Below are 24508 nucleotides of genomic sequence, written 5' to 3'. Positions count from 1 at the left end.
GAGTTTCAAAGGAAGCGAGCAGCTGCTAGTCCCATTATTCTCATTTAGTCCTTGGATAATCAGAACCTTTGATTAAATCAAAAATGACTGGTGAATCCAAACCAAATCCATTCTAGTGCACAAATTTCCCTCTTGTACAAAAACATTTGTTCTGAACACAAACACACACTTCTCTAGCCCTTTCCAAAGTCTGTCCTTTTATAAATAAGTTTGTGAAGTGAGAACCAGCTAGGCTTCACAATCTACAAACTAAACTGAAGACGCTAACAAATTTCCTAATTAAAATGGAGAATACAATCAAAGCAAAACAGTCAGACTACATTTCTTGCAACAATTGTCTAGTCCTTCACCTAATCTACAATTGTTTTGAAATGCGGTAGGCACTGGACAAAGCATTGGTGAGTAATGACTGCGGACTATTCAGTATTTTTCACAGCATACTACAAGATGTTCTGCAGAGCAGGCCAGAACAGGTCTTCTTGCACAAAAGCTTGTTATAACAGCTCTCCTTTCTTCTAGTAACAAAAGATTCTACTGTTATTTTCCTTTTGTACAACTGAAGTTTGCCAGATCAGGCCATAAGTTGCTCTTTTCAGTTTCAGGTAAAATTACTCCTTTGAATACACTGAGCTTCCCACACTGAAGAACATTTCAACCCAAGAGACAATATTTACCATTTCAAAACATTTAATTGATCACTTGTAACATTTATGAATGACATTTTCAGGTTTACTAATAACCTATACTTACACTAATATACTTTGCATATATGTGCTTTTCATTAGAAAAAAAAAGTAAGACTATTTTCAGGAAAAGAAAACTATTCACTTAACTCATTTGGATTTTTTTTTAGTTAACACATTCTTTAAGAGAATCACATATCTTCCTTTCATTGATATTTTGCAGCCAGACTGTGCTTCTGGTCCATAAAAGTTGCTCCAAATATTTAATATTTGTTCTTCTTCCCTTCTTGAAACAATTATTATAGCCATCAGTACTACAAAAGAGTTTAAAACAAACATTGTACTTATGTATATGTACTTACATAATATTTGAAAGTTATAAATGTATCTTAAGTCCAGCTAGGGTTGTGTGCACATGCGTGTGTGTATATAGCAAGTACATTCAATGTGGAGTTAACAAGGGCAACTGGGGTCCTGGTCTGAGTACATGGGTTAAAGCTCCTTCCACATTTCCTACAATCTCACTGCTTCTGCAATTGTTAATACATGCCCTGAACACATCTCAGGATCTGGACATTTTTTCTGCTGATCTGAGTGACCATAAATCTGCCAGTGAAACTGTTTAGGCAGTGCTGGTAAGAACACTGGCAGATGACTCATGCTTATGTGGTTTTTCATTTATACCCTCAGTGCAAAGCATATAGAGAGGCTACAATCAGAAATAAGCCAAAGCCCAGTTTCATACCTTAGGTTGGACATAAAAACTTGAAATAAAGAAATAAAGAGGTTTTCTGCATGAAAGAAAGGAACAGACTCCACATGAAATTTCAGGTAAAAGCTTATGTTAGCTGCATTGTGAAGACCTGCACTTATACCTAATGAGAACAGTTTTATGAAGCGTGTGGGAGTGTTATCACAGAGTAACTAAGTCACAGAATAATTCAAGTTGGAAGGCATCTCTGAGGATCACCTACTTCAACTGCCAAGAGCTTACTTTTAATAGTATACAGGTTAACATTAGCTGGAGTGCCACCAAGGCACTGCAGGTATCGTACAAAGATGATTTAACAGAAATTTAATTATGAACTGCAGAGGGATAATACATTTTAAGAAAAGTATGGAGAAGTCTTATCCAAGAATGATGTAATACATCACCTGCCTAATACTAGGCACAGTGAATTCATCCCTGCGAAATGCATGAACTTTGTTTCCCAGGATGGTTTATGATGGTTTCCTATCTATTTAGGGAGTTGGATTTACCTGTTTAAGGTCTTTGGTAGAGATTCCTCCACCCCATGTAGTGAAACATCAGAATATTGAAACATCGGGTTTGGGAGCTGACCATATTACATACCTTAGTTTATCAACACAGAAACACATTCATAAATTTGACTGTAATGTCATTAGATTAAGACGTTCTGATTATGCATTATTAAAACAGATGCTGCCAACTGCATTGCATGTAGTGGAATAAAAATATCATTTACTATGTTAAAGGGACACTTCAGCAAATATTTTCCCTTGTGAAACTATGACTTCTGAAATAAACTTTGGGTAGCAAATAGTGCAAACAGGAAAAAAAATCTGTTTGTATGAACAGCATAGATAGAAATAAGAAGACATCCCCAGCTAAATCACCTCTAAATTTGGAAAACAATCAGGTTTGTTTTCAGAAGGGGATGAAGTAAAACTTTGGTTGCCATACTGTCAGTGCATGAAATCCAGATTAGAATTCAGCAGCTTAGATTTATCTTCAGTAATTAACTCGCATACAATCTGTTGATTTTAGAGTATGAAGACATGGCCAGCAAGTGAATCATTCCCTGAATATTCATACACCTCACAGTGTTGCTCTGAAGAAAACAAGACTCACATTCAGCATTTGATAAGCAACTACACGTAACCAAACAAAGCTTTGGACTCATCCTCCTCTTGCCATTCAACATATTTTAACTTTGAGCCCTCCAATTCATTTCATCCCTCAAGCCTAATGTTAGGCTTTGCTGAAAGAAAACCAGGCCTGCTGATTTGGCTTCTTCAAATTCACATCTGCGTCAGGAAACCATCATCAACATAGCACCATGTCCTTAGGTGAATGCAAAAGAGCTCTCATACAATCAGCAGTTTACACTCTGTCATTGCACCTTTCTGAAAGTCAGATCTATCTTTTGCCATTCCAGGCATGACATCTGCCACATACTCCCTGGTTACCATTGGCTTTCATATCTTTTCTTCTCTCTAAACCAGGAAGGACTCTATTTTCCCCTGTATTCAATCAACTTTGATCTTTAGTTACTTGAGGTTTTACCTAGATAATCCAGCTAAATAGATGAACATATATTTTTAAATGGATATAAAATAAATATAAAGTAAGAACATATTTTATATATCACAAACAGAGACTTGAGGAAAACACGAATTGCTCCCCATTAGCTTGCTGATCATCTGGCAGAGAACTAATTTGGAAACCCTTCCCTAATTGATTTCTTTTGGGATATGCTACGTTACAACTATAAAGGCAGGAAACTAATCTAGGATCAGTACATTTGGGGACCTATTTAGTAGATAAACTGACTCACACTTCCAGCAAGAAAGCTAAGAAAAAAGTCAGAGTGGGAGAGCACTGCGGCCATAGAAATGGATTAATTCTCCATCAGAGATAAGAATAGCACTTTCTCAAAGATTATGCTGAAAGATGCATCCTAAAAATGGAAATTATGTTACTTTTTGATAAATTCAGGAAGCTAAATAGGAAAACTACGTGTCAGGACTGTCTTATGCATGTGAAGATACCTATGGGAGTATTTTTCTCTTTGATCAGTATGAAAATACTCAGCATCTTGGGGTCACAGGTCTTCCAGAAATACTAGTGAACTACAAAATATTCAAAACAATCTTGCTTTACAGGTGATCAAAGTGGAGTTTAAAATCCAGGTCATGCATACAGTCCTTTAAAACACTGCACTGTAACTTGGCAGACTTACAGTATAAACAAAATACACAAATTGACATACACAGGCAACTGTGCCATTAAGATTAACTTTTTATGTTTCTTTCAGAAAGGAATTATCTGCTTAATTGAAATTCTTTGTTCTCCACATCAATGAATTGCCAAATAAGAGAAAAGTACTATTGGGAAATAGCACTTGGGGTTTATAGCAAATAAGCACCTGGAGAGGCAGGGAAGCAAAACAGGTAACTGTAATGTTACAAGGTCACAAGAGACTCGCAATAAAAACATCCTGCTAAAACATGTAGGCAGAGGCACTTAGCTACAAAAAGCAGCTTTAGTTTGTTGGTTAATGTGCATGCATTTAAAACCAAAAGAACCAGAAAATACTGTGCTGTACAAGGGGGTGGCAGGAAGGAACTCAAGCCATCACAGTTTTTCAAATCCATCTCAGAGCTGGTGCTTAGACAGTGTTAAAGAACAAACTGAGGAGTAGGTGGGGTGCAAGTCCCAGTTTCTTCAGCTCTTCAAAGTAATGGTGAGTTGATAGCACAGAAAATACAAGAGCAAACTGGAGAAAATTTAGAGAATTGGATCATGGCTTAAATTTGACAATTTTCAAGGGATTAAGTTACCCATGCTAAATGATTTCACACCCATCTACTGAACGTTGGTAACTGATCAAGTGTGCCTCCAAGGCCAGTTATTGCTGCCTAAACTTTATTCAATAGCTGATTAGACTTTGGAGATTATAATTTAAGAAGCTGAATTCACTGAACTCTGAGGATGAGCTGGCAGATATAAATGATAAACACCTCTACAGATTAGAGTAATACAACCTCCCTAACAGAAATACGCCTTTTGAAGGTTTCTCATCTACTGCCATAAATGGAGTCGTGTTTTGTTGCACTACCATTTCTACACTATCAGTATTTCTGGAAAATGCAGAACAGCCGTGCTTGGCACAGCACATTGAATGATAAAGTTTGGATCTATACTGAGTGATCATTATTACAAAACACATTTCCTTATGCATCATTTCTCTACTTTGATATACAATAAATCCTCTGAATCATATTACAAACATCTAAAGCAACAGCCCGCTGAGGCTCTGCATTACCTATGCGAGTCTATACTTCTGCTAATCTTACCAGGTCAAGGCCTTCATTTGTTTGAGCTAAAAGGCAATTTAAAACACTTTTGCACCCTAGCTGTGGAGAAAGCGAACTAAGTTTCTGGCCTGTTTCTGAATAGTCTAATAAGAGTGAGAGGTGTGTCTAGGGATGAGTGCTTTAGATTCTGTTGCTTTGTTTTGTTTTTGTTTTGTTAAAGAGAGAGGGAAAAGTGGAAACAAGTTGGGTAAATGAAGGCTAGCAGCACAGCTGCACAGGAGAAACAACAACAACAACAACAAAAAACAACAAAAAAGGAGGGCCATATTTAGTTTTTTCATTTTCCTCTCTGTTGTACTCACAGCACCATATCCTCTGCTTTCCCCCTTGTTGCTGACCCTATCTAAGTGTTCAGAAAAGGTGGTTCTTAAGGTCTTCACTTACTCTTCTCCATCTGTTCTCTTCCCATCATCAGTTCAAACACACTGTACCACATAAAGTCACATTATGTTGCCTTACAGCCTGCACTGATGGTCTAAAGTAAGAGAGACTTCAGTACAACAGAAACATGATAGAGGAAAGGATGTAAAGGAGGCAGAGACCACTCTTTTGCCCTGCTTCAGTTTCTCCTTCAACACAGGCTGGACAGGGAGAAGAACTGATTCAAGAACCCAGAAAGCTCTACTCATTCCTTCCCTACCTCCTTCTTGTCCTCCTTGCTTCTAGCATATGATATGATTGGAGTAGCCAGACTGAAATAAGATGGTACTAACAGTGTCCTCTGCCACCATTCCTCTAATTCCTCAACTTCCTGAGACAGACAGAAGATAAAAGCGGCAAGGGAACTAGGAACCAGGGAACAACGCTCCCAGCTCAATTCCAACCATGCTTCAGCCAGACAGGAGATTAACCAGTTTCTGCCCCCTCCTTTTAATTTGATGTTTCCCATAGGGCAGAGTCCCAGATGTATGATAGATAAAGTGCTATTTTGCCAAGCCTCTTGATTACTACCTGGCATGGATAAATAAAGCATTTATGTTTTAAGAAGTGAGGCTATTGCTAATGTGAAACAGTTACAGGCATATCATGCATGTCAACAGCAGACATAAACATCATCTGTCAGTGCCAAGATTAGTCTTGAGCTATCCCTCAGCTTAAGTCCCATTTTGGGGGACTTGACATAATTTTTCTCTCTCTCCTATTCTGGCAACAAACTATACTTGTCCAGAAGACAACCCTAAGGTTCCTCTGAGCTCTTTTTTAACTCTAACTTACATGGGGTTTCCTTTAGGTTCAAGAGGCCCTTCCCATTGCTTCAAACTGGGAATATCAGCAAATGGAGGGTAAATCCAGATCACTTAAAAACAATCCACGCTTGTTCAGGCTTATCACAATTTGTCCTTTCCCTCTTCTGGTATGACAAGTTCTACTCCAAGCGTTTCTCCATTAGGAAGATAAAAGGAAGTCAGCACAGCAGAGCCAAATCAAAGTCAGGAACACAAGCAAAGCAAGTTGGTATGTTTGGAAAGCCGAGATTCAGCCTCCTTCACCTCCCCATCTACTCTTTCCACACAAGTTTCAGAATGAAGCCCCTCACGCTATGTGCACCTGTTCTCACAGCGCTACTTCCTGTTAAAAAAAAAAAAAAAAGAAAAACAAAACAAAACAAACAAAAAAAACAAAACAGGAATCACACAGAGATGTGCCCCATACTACTCCCTGTCCTGCCAAACCCCTGCAGTTAAAATAATTACCTTGGAGAAGACGTCTATGAGCAGGGAAATATCGCGTGTAGCGCATGCAAACCTTCAAAGGCACACAGCGCGCTTCACCCACATACAGGCAGATGCCACCAAACGAGTCTGACATTGCCTCCCACGGAACTGAACAAGCGATCAGACACAGAAACACGCAAACACACTCACTGATAGCTCCCACAGGTGCTCAGGGGGGTATTTTTGCCACAGCACCACAGAAACAGGCGCTGAGCCCTGGAGCTGGGCAGCAGCCGGCGTCTCCTCACCGCCTGTCTCCCTGCGCTGGTAGAGGAGCCCGGAACAGCCGCCCTGTGTCCCCCACGAACACACCTTTATCCTCATTTACTTTTCTCAATTAAAGGCCGGGGTGGGAGGGAGAGCTGCCGAGGTCTCCGAGGCAGGAGCGCGGCGCCCCGCCACCCACCGCCTCATTTCCTTACCTGCTAGCGGAGCTCAAGTTTCACAACTTGGCGAGGATGAGCATTTACCCTCCAGCAGAGCCGGGTCGGCTTAAAAACCCTCCTCAGCGGCTCGGCGTCCTCACAAAAACACCCCCGAGGAGAAGCGACCCAGCAGCGGCGCCCCCAAGCACCGCCCGCCCGCCCGCGGGGACCGACCCGCGGCACCAGGTGCGCCACAGGGCGGTGGGCAGCCGTTGGGGGACCGTTGGGGGACCGTTGGGGGACCGTTGGGGCTCGCCTCACGGGCGCGAGGGACGCGGAGCCCGCGCCCCCCCCCACCCGCTGCTGGCTGCGGGGCCGCCCCCTGGTGACGCCGATCCTTACCTCGACAGGGCTTCTAGGTTAAATAAAGCCTTACGGTATTAACCGAGAAAACCGATATGCTTTCTCCACAGACACAGAAATCAGACATTTTTAGCGCTTAGATTTAAAAATCAGAAGTGCTGTCTCAGTCAGATAGCACGGACCAATGATACCGATACGGCGTTTTAAGCCGTATTTCTTTCGACCCTACTTCTAAAAAGCTTCTCTAATGCGACGTTTACAATTACAAAACTCTGTTACAGAAAGCATCCAAGGAAGCAACGCACAGAACAGACTCACAATCACAAGGTACGTGGCTGCTGTCTGTAGAGGTTCCTGGCTTCTTCGAGTAACAATAAACACTCCACACGTTTTGCTCATGGAGGCTTTACTTCGGGCCAGCGAAGCACCAGCAGGTTTTGTGCTGCCTTGTTTTTATCCCACATGTGATACTGACACAGCTCTTTCACGGCATGCCTCTGCTGAGTACCTCTGGTTATGTCAGTTTTCCAGGGAGTTGACTAAACAGCAGTAAACATTTAGCAGAAAGAGAGATAAAGAGTTTCGAGTACCTGTAACACAAGCAATGTAATTAAGACGCACACCTTTGGCTGTTTGTGGAGCAGTTGTATTTCAACCACCACAGTTTGCTCTTACCTCTGTGACATTGTTGACTTCCATCTAAATAGTCTAAGCTTAGTTAATACGCATGATTTTTAAATGTAATTATATATAACAATTATGCTCAATTTTAAAATTCCCTTTTGGCTAGTGTAAGCTTGCCCTGTATTTGTAAATGTTGAAGCATTTAGATATTTTGCTTCCTGTTACCAATACACTCTGACCTTGTGAAGAGTGTTGTGTGATTTTAGTCTTCTCTTAAACTTCTGCACAAGATCAAGACTATGAATCACATACCAGGTATTCCAAATAAAGAATTGGACCTCAGTGACAGAGCGAACATGCCCAAGGTGGGGAAGAGAGAAAATGGGAAGTAGAGTGCCTTTGAAACATCTCTGAACATGCTAAAGAGTAATTAAAATTGGCAAGAATCCAGAGGCTGTGTATTCATTTGGCTTGCTTTCAAATTTCTCTTGTCTACCTCTCAGCTTTGAGGTAGTCTTCTTAAATAGGTCATGTGGAGGAATGGTCAAAATTATAATGGTTGATAACACTTGTATCCTTCATGCTGATATGAAAAAGTATCACTACAGCACTGTTGGTTGCAGTGTCAAACTGTTTGGGAAAGGGTCAGTGGAATTTGGAACCAACTAGACAAAGCTGAGAAACTTTTTCAACACCAACCTGGTTTCTCATTCTTTTCCCCAGCCATCCTTGCTGATGGTCTAAAACCTGTGTCTGGGTGACTTTCCACATGATGAAAGCAGCAGCTGGGACCTCATTTACCCCTTTATGGCCACGTAGTGTTGTTACCTCTTCTCTTGTTCACGCCTGTAATTATCAAGCCCATGCTGGCACATGCTGTACCCCAGTGTTTTGTTGGAAAAAGTGCTGCCAGCCAGTGCATGGGAAGGTGAGTGTGGCCTTGCCCTGGTGTTGTGAAGAGGAAGGACCTGGAACAGAGAGTTGGTGCAATCACTGCCACTCCCTTCATAAGCAGTGAAGGGCAGAAGCAAGAGAGCTTAAGCAGCACAGGGCAAGCAAAGAACGCAAACCAGTGTCCTGCTACTGCTGTGATATTCGCATGTAATCATTTTAGCGTTCTGTTTGTGTTTGGTGCTGATACTTCTGCAATATTGCTGTATTTTGGGCTAACTTGATCCTGTTGATCTTGTCTGTCCTAAATCATGCTCAATGTGATTTTCACGGAAGTGGGTTAATTCCATGTCTCAGTGTAGCAGGTTTCAGAAGCACTCCCTCAGCTGTCCTGGCCTCTTGGCTAATTACCATTCCAGAATTCCCAGTCAATAAGAGTGGTTTCTTTTCTGCACTAGTGCAGACACATTACTGTCACAAAGCTAGCATTGTGTTAAGTCTTGGCCTCTCGTATACAACAATGAAGCTTATTCAGGGAGAACAGATCATCCTCAGAAAAAAAAAAAAAAAAAAAGAAAAAACAAGTTAGGAACCCCAAAAGAGAGCACTGCTGGGTGCTGCTTTACTGACCATTTTCATTTCTTCTGTATCTGAAATCGGCGTAGTTATCTGTGACCTCCTAGATGTTGCTCAAACAGTTTATCTCCATAAGATATAACTACCATGCACTATGATCCAAATTGCCATTATATTTGCTGAAAAGTTTTTATAAAGCTTTAATTACACTGTTTATTAGGAAGAGTAAATTAGCTTCATCTACTGTAGGTAAAATCCAGTCCCAACAATTCTAACTTTTTATAAGCAACTTACTCGAGAATTCTCACAAGAGATGTGTGAGATCTCTTGTCCTCCTTTATTGAGCTTTTGTCCAAGAAGACTACAGTAAAGGTTAGCCAGCGTAATTTCACTTCTTTCCCCAAATCACCGTACTCATTCATAAACTACATTGTGTGAAACACCAGCATTAAAACATTACGTACAAATAACATGACGCAGGACCGAAAGCTGCAAGCACTGTGTAATCACTCGTTTATGAACAAACAAGCCATTTAAACACTCAGAGGTTTCCTTTCTTGTAAATTTTGTTAAATAAACTGTAGAATGGTAATCATGGGATAGAGAATGCTTCCCCATTGACTCCATACAGCTAATCCTTTATGTTTTATTAGAAAGCTTACCCTGCCTTATCTTCAAGGGAAATTTGTTGCCAGAAATTACTGATTTCTTCTCCTTAGGTAGAAAACCTTCTCCTACCCTCTGAAACTTTTTTAAAATGTATGTTCATTTGTAATGGACAAGATTTCCACCCCCCCCTCTTTTCTTGTCATTATTTGGTGGAGTTACAGTGAAATATTCCAGATGAGCATTTATTTAAACATATCTTGTTTCTACATAAAATTAGGCTTGAAATTTTCTTGTGATCTGTACAAGTAGAGGTACTAGTTACTAAATCTCAATATACTATTTTTTCTCTCTCAATTTAGAGTTCCAAGAATTCCGTACCAGTATATACAATATAAAAGTCTTCCTTCATTCAGATCTCTCTCTCTCACCAGGTCAGATGAAATACACTTATTTTTATTCCTTAACATATAGACACATTTCCTAGAGAATACTATGCTTATTTAGCTGAATTGTTTTCCAGTCTTTTGTTTAAATTTCAGAAGTCTTTAATGGACAAATGGAGCTCTTAGAAACTCTTTCAGAAATGTACTGTTACTTTTGTTCAGCGTTTTTAAACACTTGTAAAGAAGCTATTGGTCTGGCTGCTAGCATTTAATTAGTTGGGATTATGTCAGACAGCTGTAACTAGCTGAGTTTAGCCAGTGGTGCCACAAGAACGTAGCTCCATCTAGCGTTCAGCTTCCAAAACAAGTACGAGTGATCTTGAAAGTGTTGGAATTAACTTTCTCAGCTCTCAGGTATATACTAGTAGGTCCCTATGGACCTGGGCGGGGGAGGGTTGTAGGTTGACAAGTCTACCACAGTAAATGAAAAACAAAACAAAACAAACAAACAAACAACAACAAAAAACTATTGGAGGGCAGGTGCAGCCGTTTTGGACAGACAGCTGTTTATAACATCTGCATCCGAGTTTGCTGTAACCATCATGGAGAGACCTTCTTAATGCAGACTGGAAAATAGAGCTTTTGCTGTAAGTTACTGTCTGCTTATGGATAGAGAATAGTCTACCATATAAGCAGTTACTCTATTTTCTATACTGAGGTAATTATGAGCCACAAGGCTTGTTTGAGTCAGACTTAACTCTGAACGCTGTGGGATTTCGTGTTTATCTAAATTCGTTTGAAAAGTTATGTGTTAAGAAATGGTAGAAAAATACATGCTAGAAAGTATTTTCAATTATATAAGACATTATTAAACTGTTTATCTGCTAAAAACGTATCCATTGTTCTGCTACCTTCTGGCAAAAGTTTCTAGCCAGCATTTAGGTTTGAGTCAAGTAAGATGCAATTTTTCTGAGCTTTTATTTATTTTTTAATCCACTAGCTTCAAAAATAGGAGAGATCATAACAGCAGGAAAACTTCAAGTTAGTCTTACCTGCAAGTTTTGAGCTGCAAGGCAAGGTTCTCTCTCCTCTGTTTCTCCAGATAATGCTCTTGATCACTTCTGTCTTTAACAGTTGTTAATGCACAGTTCTTTTTTCTTATAATCATACATACGGATGCAAGAAGCCATCTTTGTTATAGAGAAAAGCCTCAGACAGCTCCAGCGTATTTTCTTTATAATTCAGTAAGTCTGATATAACAAAATACTGTTTGCTTAGCTGCAGAAGCAAACCATGGCATCTGATTTAACTTGTTGCAACTCTCAGGCAGTAAAGATTAGCTTAAACCGCTTTCATCTGACCTCTATGTTTGCAAGGGCAGGCAAGGTCACTTACCATGACTCAGCTGAGATGCAGTAACTCAGTCACATGCCAGAGCTCTTGGTTTACTGTTCAGCTTCCTTTTGTCAGCGTTTTGTGGTATTTGCTAAAATGTGACTTCACAAAGATAAATGATACATTCTATGGAGATTTAAATAAGATCAGGCAATGTGTCAGTCAGGTATAACAAAATCTTTGGCTGATACACATCTTAAAATTATCTTAAAGGTTGGCCTGCAAGCAGTCACTAAGATCTACTGCAAGAGGACTCCAACCACCCCACAACCAAATCATCACCTACAATAAAAAGCAGCAGGACCCAATCTCTAATGATAGTCTCAGATGCAGGAGTTGATAACCTGTATGTGTGTGCCATAGCATGCATAGCTCAGAAATTATAAGTAATTGGCCATGACTGACACCCGGAACGGGAACTCCTAGTTTTACAGATTCCCTGGGGGGCATGTAGTCTGTTACTACCCAATAAAAGTTTCCTGTCAAAGAACCTTTCTTGACCTTTTACAGAGTCAGACTTCTGGACACTTCCCCATGCCTGTTCCCTTTCTTACTTTCTCTGCCTTCACAGATAACCTTTTGGTTTTCTGAAACTTGACCTAGCACTTAAAAACATGTTCTGTCTCTCCAAGACTGTAGTTTTTTTTAGCAGTTCTAAACTGCTAATGCATCTCTTCTCTGTCCTGGCTTTGAGCAGCATGCCTAATTGAAAGATGTCCACCTACCTCCCGGTCACTATGCTTTCACAGGATTTTAGAAATAACAATAAAAGTATCTCTTCCTTTGTTTTTATTTTTAAAATTAACTAGCATAGGAGACTGAGTGCCTCATAGCAGAAAAAATGACTAAAAACACATTTGCTAGGCTTCCTTTATAGCGTCCATGAACTTTAAAGCCAGTTATCAAGATTCTAAGTCAATGTAAGATTATGGATATTTGATTTTATAGCAGATCTTATATAAATTGGGAAGCATTACTAGGGGTTAGTAAATAATCACTGGTTGGTAAATAAAAGCTACGTAAAGATTTTCCTTTCTTCTGCATGGCCAAAACAAGTTATCATACTGTCTTCACCCAAATCAAGGTATATGTCTGGAACTTAACTGTCTCTGCAGATACATAGATCTTACCTCATATTAAAGTCATGCTGTAAATGCTAAGGTTAGAGGCAAACAAATCCAAATTAAGTCCTTTACCATGAGCTACCTACACATATGTTTTCAGTTAGAAAATTACACATGTTCTACTTGAATCATGCCTTTTAAAAATACTTTTCTGGCAGAAGACATGGATATTTTAATCCAGGTGATTAGGGCTCAGACTAGGATTTGACAGTAGAAGCTACACACCCTCCAGATTTCTTTATACCAGACTGGAACTAGAGCTGGTGGGGAAACTATTTGTGTACCATCATGAGCCCTCTCAAGAGGATTGTTTTTAGCTTGATTGCAATGCCACAGCTGCATGAGTTTTGGTAGATTACGAGGAAACCTGTGTTTCATTGCAAATGACCTCTGAATCCTGTTGTGATTTCACACTGATTACAGCTGTATAAGCATCTGAATATGCTCATCTCTGTTTAAAAGTTGAAGCTGCTTGTTCTGTGTTTTACTACGGTTTTTGTTAGTTCAAATAAAAGTAGAGTTTTTTTATTTTATTTCATTTTATTTTATTTTCCCATAAGCATTGCTAATTTTGATATTTGGGCAGCTAGCAAGCCTTTTCAGGTAGTTTGCAATTCAATTTTATTTTCAACTTCCAAGTCTAGTTAAGCTGTGAGTGTTATTGTGTGATATAACATAATGGTGTGTTTTTTTTTGTTTGCTTGTTTGGTTTTTGTTTTGTTTTTGTTTTTTTGAGCTTAATGTGAGCTTTCTTTGTCTTGTTATGGTAATAATTAGTTAGAGGTTTCTCTCTCCAAAAAGTGCTTTTCTGAACAGGAAATAATTATGGTCAGCTGTCTTTACTGTGGCTGTGATATCCATTTTAGCAGAGCTGCTTGGCTCTTATTTTGTTACTAGACTTTATTGCATGCTTGTAACTATCGCAGTTGCTTGCTGGTATGTCAGTGACGGCATTTTTGATATTGCTGTTGTTTAAGGTGGTAGTCTTCTGTATCCAGGTTTGGTTTGCGACTTGCATATTCAGCCTGAGAAATATTATTTATTTTATTTATTTTTTTATTGGTGTAAAGACTTGTCACATGCTTTTTTGTTTTTTTTTTTTTTTTTTTAAAGCAATTTTCAGAAAAGGCTTACTTCTTAAGCTCCTTTCAAAAAGCAAACAAAAAAACAAACCACCACCAGCAAATATAACATTCAGGCCTAAAGCCTAGTTCACCACTCATGGAGAGCCTGAAAATGCTGACTTTATTTAGTACACTTGTATAAATATATAGAGAGGAAATACTTGTTTCCCTGAAACAATGGAATGAATAGGGTTAGGAATTTAGCTTTTACTTTTTCTTGCTTGTGTACTGTCAGGTACTGGGATTCCGTTCCCTAGGATGGCATCACATTCCTTTTCAAAAAGTATTCGTATCTCAATTGCAAACATTCCTTATTGTTTTTCTTGGACAGTCAGTCACCTGATGTTGTTGTTTGACCGGTTTTTAAGGAAATAAGAATTCTTTTAGTATGGGCACAAACAAGGGTGAAATTAAATTGTGATTTTTTTTTTTTTAAATGAATAATAATACTAATAGTGTTTAATTTAGTGAGTAACATCAGACAGATATTATAGCAGCAATTTTTAAAATAAATTTGCATAACTGTGTAGCCAAAAAGTTTGCTTTAGCTGGAAAAATATGTTAAGCAGCTCCTTTCTTGCCTTACAGCTCTGTTAGAGGGAGTCACTAAAACTGTAGCTTGCAAAATCAACTGCAACTTAACTGTACTCCTGGGATTTCAGTGCTATGCTGTGTCTGAGAAACCTCTGGAGGGTTATGTTGTAGGAGTAGCTGGATGGTTGTCAATGGGGAAAGCTCAAATGTTCTTCTTTTAAAAGAGAAAAAAGAAAGTGCATTGATTCAGGTCATGAAATAAGCCTAGGATGCAAAATTTTGTGGTTCTGATTTCGCGTGCAAAACTGCTATGGTGTAGATAAATTGTTTCATGCTTGTGTGGCTGTGTGCCCGTGTTTTTTTCCTATTTATATGCATGGACCTATACATGTTGGAACATACAAGTATATGATACCATTGATAATGAACTTAAAATTGCTTAGAACAAATATTCATCTTTTATGCCTATTGATTTTAGAAATAAAAAAACCATGTTGTTTTTAGTACAAGTTTCATAAGAAAAAATATATTAAAATATCTTTTTTAAGATGCTATTAGTACTTCGGGGAAATGATTGATATATTATTTAAAACTTTAATACATTTTTGTTGATTGGACTGACCAGGAATGCAGTTGTATTCTCCTTGCATGTTTATTATGCTATTTTTTTCTTATAATGTTAATGTCATGAGAAGAAAAGTATGTGGGCTAGTTTGGAGGGTTTTTGAGTTTGTCTACTGAAACTTAAACTGTAAACCTGTAAAATTAGAGCTATGCGCATTAACTTTATTGCTGTCATTTATCCTGCATTCCTTTCCTCTCCTGGTTGTGATGACTAGCTTCTAGAATGGTGGTCAAAACAAGAAATTCATAGTATTCAGCAAAACTGCTTGTGCTAAAAATGATTTCTGAAATAAAAAACTTTGTGAGATCTTTATAGGAGATAACACTTTTTTCACAGTAATGCATGGTCTGAACATAGTTCAGAAATGATTGCCTCTAAGATTGAAATATCTGATTGTAGATGGCTCCTGGCATTTCTTGGGTCCATGTGGAGAAGAGCTAGGGCTTTAAATCAGAATTTGCACTTATTCTTAAAAACCTCTTCTGTTGAAGCTGTTTCTACCAACTGCAGATGTGGCACTGGAAAGCTGGCATTAAATCAGCATACATCTTGCAGACACATTAAAATTGCTTTTGGAAAAATACAGTGTGAGCATAAAGCCAAAGAAAATTTCTGTGACTCTTAACAGGAGAGCCATCCATCCACATGACACGGTATCACTTTTTCAAATTGAATATACCCACAGGAAATTGCACTGATGCTTTGTCTTCTAATCTTCAGTTGTGGTAAATGGGCAGTCATAGAGGAGGCAATGTAAGACTGGGCCTTTAAAATAAGAAGCAATTGGGCAAATTCATGAAAGAAAAGTCTTCAGTGATACTGACACAAAGACAGTCTCTCTGGCGTGAATCATTATAAGCAGGGTTATAAACTTAGTGTTCTTATGTTCCTTTTTCTGGGTACTTCTTTCAAATTGGCTATTGGGTTTTATAACTCTCTGTTTAAAAAAGACTGCTCCTGTATTCTTATTTTGGACATGACAAAAAATAATGGGGATGCATTGCAGCAAGAAAAGCTAAAGTTATGCCTTAGGAAGAAATTTCCAGTGGCTGGCTTGTGAATTGATGGAGGAAATTCCTTGGGAAGTTTGTGGGGGCCTTTGTCATGAAAGGGCTTAAAAACAGTTGAGACAGGCTAATTTAGTAATGTCACCTTCTGATATGTTTCCTTCTGATTGCACAGAAATTGTTAGCCAACAAATTAATATCAGGATTAACATCTAGGCATTTCAGCTCTTCAAATTGTTTTATTGTTCATGTGTATTTCTCATACTAGAAGGCTTGAAACCTTGCTCCTTCTTGTAACTGAATGTCAATTTTGAGATTTGTGAGAACTTTATTAGTTTATTTTTTTTAGGTTTTCTTTTTCCTTTTTTCAATCTTTATTTTATGCAATATGAAATAACCTACTGAAGCTCATCCATACAGGACTTTGTTGTTATCAAAACTAAGATCTCTGTGGATTCATTATGGAGTTTGGATTTCCCAGGCAGTGAGGTTCAGAGACTGCCCTGTGTGGGCTCAGGATGGTTGTTTGTTGATATATGGAGGCTTTCTCTGCTGTGTAATAGTGTGGAGCATAGCATACTTCAAGAAAGCCTTTACTAAAAGAGCAAGCTTAATCCATATTTATGTCAAAAAGCCTTTATTTCTTAAGTAAAGATTACACATCCTTTTGCAGTAAGGATCTCAAAGCATTGCAGAGGTGGTTAATATGTATTTCTGTGTGTGTAATTTTACAGATGAGGAAAAGGCCAAACTGTCTAATCTGCCTTTCACCCATGATCATGCAGCAAGTAAGTGACAGTCCTCCTTACTCTCAGCCCCAGAATGTCTTTAACTGTGCTTCTTGCGGCCTCCGTGACATGGAAGTAATGCTGTAGTTATTAAGGCTGTTTAGAATGATATAATTACTTCTGCAAAAATCAGACCAGCATTGTTGCAACTCATCAGTCCATATGCTTTTAGTTGTATTCTGGAACTCCTTTACAAAACCATTCCCTGATGTTTGTTGTTCTGTGGAAGCTATTTTTAAACTAAACAACAGCTCTTTTTTGGTGAAAAGAACAAAATGGATTTTCTGTAGAAACAGCTGAGGGTTGCTTTTCAAGCACCGCTCTTCTTCGTAAGTAAACAGAAATACTACCATCATTAAAACTCAAAAAAACAAAGAACCAAAGCCAAAACCTGTATTTCATAAGTGTCTAGTGTGTGACTTTTTTTTTTTTTTTTTTTTTTTTTTTTTTTTTTTTTAATTTTTAATACTTTTGAAACAAATCATGTTGCATTTCCCTGGAGTTTCTGTTATTTGCAAAACTAGGACTGAGCAGTGGCATGCCCTCACCTGCACTACAGTGCTCATCTGGGATGTGTTTTCTGTACAGGTACTGGCTGGAGTCAAATAGGTTATAAAATATTTAGCTATGAGCAATAGAAGTGATTGGAAGTACTGAGAAAATGCCTCACAACTAGATACGAAGAGTGGATTAATAAGAGAGGAAACAATTGGAGTCCTATGTAAAAACTGTTAAACCTTGTATGGCATAGAATGCATCATTTAGAAACATTCACTCTTACAAGCGGTGATACACTGGAGAAAAAAAAAAAAAAGGTGACAAATTGAAGCCGAATAGTTGCAGCTAGATATTGCCATTTATGTGTTATCAGTAACAAAAATGGACTGTGCGGCTATACAGATAACAAAAATGTAGAGTTTTGGTTGGTATAGACTAGGTCAGTGATTAGGAATAGCCTTAATGTATTAGGCAAGAAGTATATGTTTAATATAAACCAAATGTTGGTGAGGATGTATGCTCCTTTGCTTTGTGATATAATAAACTTCTGCTGTTAAATCTATAGATTGCTTCTCTGGAAGCATGCAACTTTGACAGGGCTTACAAGGCTTTATGCAGTGAGCTAGGGTAGTGAAGGTTGTCGGATAACGTGTGTTGGATGGAAAGGACTTCTCAGCTGATTTCCATGCCACTGAAGCAGAAAGTATAGTTTTGGTTGGGAGAGAACATGTCAGACATGTATTTTATGTGTATGGTGATAAGTCATCATGTAATTCCTAATACGGTCTTAACAAAATCTTAAATGGACGTTACTTTAAGATCACTGGCATATGTTAGCCTTAATTTATGTGAATAGGTTGTAGCAGATGGAAGTAATGTGTTTTTAATGCATAGTGAAGACCATGTTGCCATGGGACTGCTAGCTGTCAAGTGCATTCCAGAGGCAGCTAAAGGATCTAAACTTTTTGCGTGGTGTGAAGCTTGTAAATGATCTGGGATCCATCACCCCAGGCAAGGAGCTGCTTTTCTTTAGGATCATAATGTACAGTGGAATGGCTACCCTGACGTTTTGGAAAATGCAGTGCTGGTATTTCGTATGTATTTACAGCACCCAAAACATCATAAACACACTGTATGCGTGAGGTGCCTCCACTAGGAAAGTTGTACACAACATAGAGTGTGTTGCATGCCATGAAAGCTGCTTCAGCATCCTTGCTACTGCATGATGTGTCCCAGGTGTGTTCCACTGACATGGTTATGTGGTTGATTTTAGTAACAACAATGTTGCCTCCAGTCTCTGGTTCTGAGTGGATTGCCCAGAGCCCTTGCTCATCAATGGCAAGATCTATTTTTGTAGATGGAGAAAGCTGATAGGCAGGAATCCTTCCAGCCCCTGGCAGGACCATTTGATCAGCTACATTTCTTTTCTGGATGTTGAATTTAATTATCTCATTTAAGGAGCCATGTCTGTGATAGAACAGGAAACCCTGATATATGACGTGGCCAGTTCCTTCCCAAGGGAATGGCAGGGTGATTCTGCGAGCTTTTAGTGTATGATTGCTTTCCATGAATGTCATGATATTTGTGAATTCAAAAATAACATTATTCACTGAACTACTTAATAAATAAATCTTTGCATGCTTTTTGCCAGGATCTTTCGTCCAAGAGCCATGCTTATCTCCCGTCTTCTTAACTACCTTTAGGGACTTTACACCTGCAAGCATGTGGTCGCAACCTGTAAGGAAACACCCAAAGACAACAATAAAATGTTAGAATATCTGAATTTTTCTAGCTCCCTTTCTTAGTTTCCTTTTAATCCAACTATAAGGCCAAGGTGAATATATCAGTAAAGGTAAGCAGTGTAGCTTTATCAAGTAGAGTTTAAGTTAATTTTATATGATTTATTTGGCACTTCCTACTAAGGAAATTGAAGATCTTCATAAACACATACTGTGTTGCTTTCTGCTCTGTAAGACCGGTGTTATCCAAAAGAGATTCTAGTCATGTACCTGACAGGAGGCCAACAGCACAGCTAGTGATTCCCTGATTATTTCTATCTGTTCTTTTACAGAGCTATAATTATGACTCTCAAAGAGGTGACTTGTTGGACTAGTACAGTAAAATCATCAAATTTATCTCTTATTGAAGATATATAGACTAAAACCCATTTTTCTGATACGTCGTGTATAATTTTTTTCAGTATTGCTTTTTTCCTCTTTTTTTTCATTTATAATCAGAAGACAAATGAGACCAGAACATCATAAAGCCAAAACTGTGTTTTCTTCCCTTTCCCCTTCCAAACACACAAAGCACAAAAGCTAATACAAATATATAGATTAATGTATGTAAATTACTGACTTTTTAATGTGTTATTTAAATGAACAGGTATGATGTCTGTGTTATTGATTCTTACACTAGGAGCTCACTGTAGGTATAATTCTGGCACCAGCAGCAAACAGGTCATATTTATGGCTTTGTTATGCTTTGTATGCCCTCTGCACAGATGAAGCTTGTGACGACTTGGGTATTTAGACTGCAAGATTTTTACTGGGTACCATCCTTTCCAGGAAGAACTTTACTGCAAAGCATATTAACAAGCTTGTTTACCACAGGCACTCATAAATTACAAGAGACACTATTTGAAGTTTAAAGAATTGCCTTTAATGAAGTGCAGCCATTTTAGTAAACAGAACAAACAAAGCCCTAAGGCAGGAAATTCTGGCAGTAGATGAAATGGAGAAAGCAAAACCAGTCTCCCTTATTGGCTGTATATGAACCTATTGAAGTCAGTGGCAAGATTCCAATTGCCTTTAGAAAGCAACCTTTATGCCATTTATGTGTGTTGGTATTCTCTACCAAAGCATTTGAATATTGCTGCTACAGCCTGGCCTCTTTGTTAGAAATCCTTACTCTGGATGCAGCTTCCCTGAGCAAGCTACATCAGCTTTGCTGAAACTAACATTTATTGATCAGATAGATTAAAAACAAACAAACAACTGAAATCCTTGAGTCAAGATACCTAGTGAGCGTTAGTAGCATCTCATCTGCAGAAATATGCCATATAGCCAGATTCCTATCTGAGATCTGTGAAGAGTCTCTCCTTGAGAAAAGCTATTAGCTGTCCTGTAACAGCTTACAGGAAGAATGAGAAACTATACTTTCTGCTCATTCATGACAAGCAGGAAGAATACCAAAGTTCTTCCGCTTTCTCCACTGATACCTTCAAAGCCCACTATTTTTTTTTTGTTGTGTCCCATAATATGCAGAAGATATTTTCCACCCAAAGCAGGATGAGCTCTCAACTACTGAATGTAAAAAAAAAAAAACAAAAAAAAAAAAGTGATTCTACTGTTTTCTTCTCAAGTGTATATGAGCTTAAATCTATGCCAGTAATAATGTTGCACTTGAAATAAAAACTAAAATTATAGATAAAATTCATTGCCAGTCCTGGAATTGCTCCAGGAAAAAAAAAAAAAACACCATAATTTCTTGGCAATGTATCATAGCACAGAGGCAGAGATACTGTTTGGTCAGGTTAAGAGTGCCTTGCTTCTAAGTACTGTAACATCCATGTGATGATTAGTTTCTCATAGACTTCAATGGGGCAAGCATCTGACTGGTGTTGACAGAAATAAAGTTGCTATGCACTGCTACAAGAAAATTGAAAGTAATAACTTTCAACAAGAAAAAAGTCCCCTTGTTGACTCTAAGAAAAATAAATTTTCAGGTGTCTTTTACAGGTAGTTTAAAATTCTCTGAAACTTTCTGCCTCTCTCTCAAAAAAAGCTTGTATTAAATATAAATAAATAAAGACTATACATTAAAAAAGACTATATATGAAAAGAGAGACCTTGATATTCAGTGCTTTCAAACATAGTGTAGTAGTAGAGCTTAGACGCAGAATAGGTGGTCACTTTAACAATCTGCTTTAATATCCTGTCTCTGGAAAAGCTGAAGGAACAAATAGCCAGATTATTTGTAAAATTAAGTCAATTCAATTCTGTTGAAATTAGTGGATTTGTATAATTGAGGATGCAAAAGGTCTTTCACCTAGCTGTTTAAAAGAGCAGTTTGTTTTTCTTATATATATTTTTTAATTTTTATAAAATTTAATTTGTTTAGAAAAAGTTATAGGTTGTATCTATTCTTCATACTAGATACCTTAACACTTCATTTTCAAATTAAAGGGGAGCTTTGCTCATAGCTAAGCCAGTGTGTTCTCTTGATAAAGTACTTAGTGGGGAGGAGAAAAGAATAACAGAAGAGGGCAGTAAAATAGAAGGAAAATGTAGTATTGAGTTAGGTTTTACGAAGTTGTGAGTTTACTCTCAAAGCTTTTACCCTTGGCCACTCCAAATAACAAAGACTACCATTAATTCCCTGGTACAGCTGCTGTACTCTGAAATGCACTGGCAATTCTTCAGGGTCTTTGTAAGGACATCATACCTTCAGAGTATTTTTTATTATTATTTTATAAGTTTACATATTATAATAAAAAGCAACTTCCAAAGGATGGATTTGCTATGCTGTGGAGTATTTGAAAAATAAGTATTTGAATTGTGCTTCCTTACCTACTCCTCCCATATCTATCTATATTTCAAAGATGAATATGTAAGAAAAGAGGAAAAAAAAAAAAATCAAAGAAGACCCAAAACCGTGTGATTATCTATCGTATTCACGTAACTTGTGAAAATCTGTTATCCCTGTATCATCATACATGCATTGGCTGAGGAACTGGCTTGATTAGATCAAAGTTCTGAAAAGTGAACTGCTCTTACTTGCATTAAGCACGAGTTTAAGTTTCCTTTTTTCTTCTTCTGCTTCTAATAGCTGCTGTTTCACCAGGTCTTCACCTACTTCTACACATGTATCAGAGTCTGTGACAGATCCAAAATAGTCAATGTCCCTTTGTGCTCGTTCAACTCTTGTCAGCAAATTCTCTACTTCACTTTTAACCTCAGTCTCATAACTGTTCAGTCCTGCCAGGCGTGACAGCACCATCTGTGAAAAGTCTCGGAATTCTTCAACATAATCCAGTATGTCTTGGTTACATTTTTCCAGTCGGTTCTTGAGTTAAAACACAGAAGAAAATATATAGATATGCATGTATATTCTGTATAGACTACAACTTCATTCATCATTACTCTAGAAGTCATGCTAGTTAGTCTCTTCTTTGTAATCCCCCCATCTATTTGAAATCAGTGGTCTGTTGCTGTGTATGTACAGGGAGAATAGAAATAGCCAGGGATGTAAGGACACATGCTCTCCGATTACTTGTAATCAGAGAGCACACCTCTAATACATAGTGTGGCTTTTGGAAGATGTAGATTCTGACATCTGAGGTTTTTTTGTTTGTTTGTTTGTTTTTGTCAAATTCTTGGCTGTATTTCTAAATAAATAAGAATACTGCAAGGGCAAGTGAATTTAGATTTAGCTATATATGAAAGACTTATACTACTGCAGATGTTATCAGGAACTGCTCCTTCTATATAATTGAAAGCAAATATCTGTTTCAGTCTCCCAGCTGTGAGGGGATTATTTCAACTCCTAATTAAAGTGCAGATCCTAATTACACTGCTAGGTTACACAAAGTGTTTTAAATGACTCTTGGTTAGGTTCATCTGTATACAGGAACTTATCCTGTGTTTTTTTTCTATCTCCTTGTTACTACTTGGCAAAAATTCTGCTGGTGACAATATGGTTATACTGTTCCCTTGGATGGACTGTGACTGTACTTTAAACACTTACCTAAATCTCACTGATGGTGTAATAAAATACAAGTGATAGCAATAAAACATAATGTTATGAAAGGATACCCCTACATTAAGTACGAATGTGGTAGTCAGGAATCACTATAGTTAAAAGTTTAGCTTCAGTTTTACTTAATCGTAGTTATTTGAAAAAGCTGGAAACTAATCTTCCTGATGCTGATTAGCATACAAATTATTCAGTATTCACACACACAAGGGAACATGCATGCATTTCCTAACCTGGAGTTAGGCAGTATTACTGATTGATACAGATAGCACATACCTCCAAAGATAGGATACGCCGGTCGATGTAGTTCATCAGTGCTGCATCTTGCATTACATGTTGGGCCTCTCCCATGATGCTTGCGAGGAATAGAACTGACAAAAATTGGAGTTGCAAGACTACCATTGTCTCATAAAATTTTTGAAAGTAAAAAATGATGAACTAATAGTGTGAGTGTATGTACAGAGGGTTATCCCCAAAACTACTGCCACTCCAAAATTAAAAAAGACTTAATTGTCTGATAACATGATGTGAAAAAGTAGTTAAAATTACTGAGGCTGGAAGTATTAAGAAGACTTAAAATGGCTGTTGCAGTTTATCATTTAAAAAAATGAAGTTATGAAACAGGAACTGAAAGTGTATATTTCGAGAAGCCAGATCACTGCTTTCCAGTTTGTGATCCTATGATCAATCCCAGATGTTCAGTACTGAGTCACATAAAGCCTGTAGGCCAAATTTTATTAAATACAAATAAAAATAATTTGTTTTCCTTCCTTTCTCCTCCCATCTGCTCTTCCATGTGACCAGTGCTGTGCAGGGTGTACTTGGTGTAAACCAGCACAGCATAAAAGTCAGTGAAACACTGGTTGTTCCTTCCCAGGAAGTTCTGATGCATAATGTCTGTTGCTATTTCAGCAACCATCATCTAAAGCACTTTTTCCAACTCCAGTATTCAGCCTATTTACAACTGCGCTGAAAATAAAAAAAAAAAATAAAATTATTAAAAAAAAAAAAACAAAACTTCCCCTTCTTGTTTCTGTGTTCTCTTGCCAGTGCTTTTCCAGATAAAATCAATATCCTTAACACAGTTCCTTGTCAATATAATAGAGTCCTTGATAGACCTTTTGTTTCAGAAAGAATAATAATTCTACTTACAATAACTTAAAAATAATTATTATCTTACATAAGCATATCCTCAATTATAACACTTATTTTTTATTTTTAAAAGGTTTCCTGACTCAATGCCTTCTCTGGAGAGAGAGACAGCAATACTGACATTGTATTCCCTAGGAAACTACGTGTTAGGATGTTAGAAAGGTCCCTTTGTA

The 24508-nt window shown here is 37.9% G+C and overlaps 2 protein-coding genes across 6 annotated transcripts in view; both read right to left on the bottom strand.

Annotated features, from left to right (window-relative positions):
* PPFIBP2 (PPFIA binding protein 2) overlaps positions 1-11402 on the bottom strand; it is a 112258-nt gene extending 100856 nt beyond the window's left edge. For 2 of the 5 annotated variants that reach the window (XM_082761157.1, XM_082761160.1), the window contains exon 1: positions 11384-11401. The gene's annotated coding sequence lies outside the window, so the exon portion shown is untranslated. Of the gene's footprint in view, positions 1-6942; positions 7180-11383 lie in introns of those variants that run through there. The other 3 variants (XM_082761161.1, XM_082761162.1, XM_082761163.1) reach the window with 3 other exon arrangements.
* A 6795-nt stretch (positions 11403-18197) lies between these two features.
* On the bottom strand, positions 18198-23852 carry OLFML1 (olfactomedin like 1). The gene is made up of 3 exons (XM_082760826.1): positions 23460-23852; positions 22205-22493; positions 18198-19161 (listed from the first exon to the last, which is right to left on the bottom strand). The coding sequence occupies exons 1-3, from the start codon at positions 23583-23585 to the stop codon at positions 18383-18385; spliced, it is 1194 nt and encodes a 397-aa protein (XP_082616952.1). The 5' UTR covers positions 23586-23852; the 3' UTR covers positions 18198-18382.
* Between the last annotated feature and the right edge of the window lie 656 nt (positions 23853-24508).

Source organism: Aythya marila (genome assembly GCF_965140915.1).
Source record: "Aythya marila genome assembly, chromosome: 5".
In the NCBI taxonomy this organism is placed as follows: domain Eukaryota; kingdom Metazoa; phylum Chordata; class Aves; order Anseriformes; family Anatidae; genus Aythya; species Aythya marila.
Note: the sequence above shows the minus strand (reverse complement) of the source record. Positions and strands in the feature narration are given on the sequence as shown.